At 57.2% G+C, this 1,949-nt stretch overlaps 1 protein-coding gene and 1 long non-coding RNA gene across 2 annotated transcripts in view; both read left to right on the forward strand.

Annotated features, from left to right (window-relative positions):
- Positions 1-46: 46 nt before the first annotated feature.
- On the forward strand, positions 47-1,404 carry LOC121362932. The gene is made up of 2 exons (XR_005956601.1): positions 47-425; positions 550-1,404. It is a non-coding gene; the product is annotated as an uncharacterized LOC121362932 (long non-coding RNA).
- A 411-nt stretch (positions 1,405-1,815) lies between these two features.
- Positions 1,816-1,949, forward strand: part of LOC121362930 (pre-mRNA-processing factor 39-like) — a 10,325-nt gene continuing 10,191 nt past the window's right edge. Inside the window, exon 1 of the mRNA XM_041484869.1 lies at positions 1,816-1,923. Coding sequence (XP_041340803.1) covers positions 1,816-1,923 — 108 coding nt within the window. The remainder of the gene's footprint in view (positions 1,924-1,949) is intronic.

Here is a 1,949-nt window from a genome sequence, read left to right on the forward strand (position 1 = left end):
CCTTTTCCCTCTGTTTCCCCCCACTTTTCCCAATTTTCCCCCATTTTTTCCCAATTTCCATCAATTTTCCCCAGTTTACCTCAATGTTTTCCCAATTTCCCTCAAATTTTTCCCAATTTCCCTCAAATTTTTTCCCAATTTCCCCCCATTTTTTCCCTAATTTCCCCATTTTTTCCCAATTTCCCCCATTTCCCCTCCATTTTTTCCCAATTTTTCCCCATTTTCCCTCCATTTTTCCCAATTTCTCCCCGTTTTTCCCCATTTCCCCCCGAGCTGGGATCGGGTCCCTGTTGTTCCCGGGGGGTTTTGGGGCGTCCCCCCCTCCCCAAATCCACCCCGGGGGGGGCTTTGACCTCTGACCCCCCTGGGATTTTGGGGTCCCAGGTGGAATTTTGGGGTCTGAAATGGAATTTCGGGATCCCCAGGTGGAATTTTGGGGTCCCAAGTGGAATTTTGGGATCCCCAAGTGGAATTTCGGGATCCCCAAGTGGAATTTTGGGGTCCCAAGTGGAATTTTGGGATCCCCAAGTGGAATTTCGGGATCCCCAGGTGGAATTTTTAGGGTCCCCAGGTGGAATTTTGGGGTCCCAAATGGAATTTTGGGGCTCCCACCCCCCGGCTTCGGGCCCCGCCCGTGGGAATTCCGGCGTTTTCCCGGGAATTTGGGAATTTTTGGGTCCCCCTCCGCGGAATTTCGGGGTTCCCCCTGGAATTTTGGGAATCCTGCCCCTCCCCCCATTAACAGTATTAACCCCTCCCCCCAGACCCCTCCCCCTCCTCTCCCAAACCGGTTTGTGCCGGTTTGTGCCGGCCGGGCTCGCGTTTCTCGCTGACTTTTGCCCAATTCCGGCCGTTTTTGGCCCAAATCCCGGGCCGGCCGCGCCCCCAGTGCCTCTGGAACCCCAAATTCTCAGGGAAAAACCAAAACTCCGCAACCCCGCGGCCGGAATGGTCGGGAAACGGCGCCTTTTGCACCGGAGCGGGGGCTGGGGGGGAGTTTTGGGGCCAAAAGGAGCCAAATTGGGATTTTCGGCTTGGAGGCGGATTTTTTATTTCTTTTTTCGTTTTTTTTCGGGCGGTTTTGGCCCCAGCTTGAGTGGCTTGATGAGGAATTCGGCAATAACGAAGCGGCGCCGCTTCGGGGAGTTGATTTTGAACCCTTCCGTGGTTTTTTTTTTACCCATTTTGAGCCAAAATCATCTTTTTTTTGGGGGGGTCTGTTTGAGGGGGTTTTTTTTGGGTGGATTCCTTCGAAATTGCCTCATTTGGGGGCAGGGGGAGGGGAGGGACCCCAAAATCGCTCCTTTTCCCCCCCGAAGCGGTGGCGGAATTATTTAATTTGTAAATAATGTACAAATTTTTACCAGCTCCGCTGTAAATACAATAAAGGTTGCAGTAAAGCTCGGCTCCTCCCGCCCGCTAGGGGGCGCACCGCCGCCCCGCCCGCGTCTCTATGATCCCCCTTCTCCCTCAAAGTCTCTATGGTGGGTCAACACCCGCTTGTAGTGGTTTATAGCGGTGTCGCACCCGCCGAAGTTTCTGCGGTTGGTGCGGAGCTCCCTGTACTGGTTTGTACTGGTTTATACTGGTTTATACTGGTGTTTTCCCCAGCGGGCCGTTCCGGCTTTTTCTTCCTGTCTCTATGGTTGTGGCGGCGGCAGCGGAAGCCGCTCTGCCCGCCCGGCGCGTCTCTATGGTTCTCCCGCTGCCGTTGTTTCTCTATGGCGGCCGCGCTGCGGGTCCTCCCGCCCGCTAGGCGCCGCCACCTCCCCGGCGGCCGCTCTGTGCCGCCACATCCGGGTCCCGCACGGCGCGATGGCGGCGGAGGGGCCCGAGCAGGGAGCCGGGGGCTCCGGGGACACCGAGGGGGCGATGGACGGGGACGGGGATAGCGGTGAGACCGCGGGAACGGGCGGGGGTGAGGCACCGGGGGGGCTCGAGGGGCTGGG

This window comes from Pyrgilauda ruficollis, unplaced genomic scaffold, assembly GCF_017590135.1.
Source record: "Pyrgilauda ruficollis isolate IOZ18807 unplaced genomic scaffold, ASM1759013v1 scaffold685, whole genome shotgun sequence".
Taxonomy (NCBI): Eukaryota; Metazoa; Chordata; class Aves; order Passeriformes; family Passeridae; genus Pyrgilauda; species Pyrgilauda ruficollis.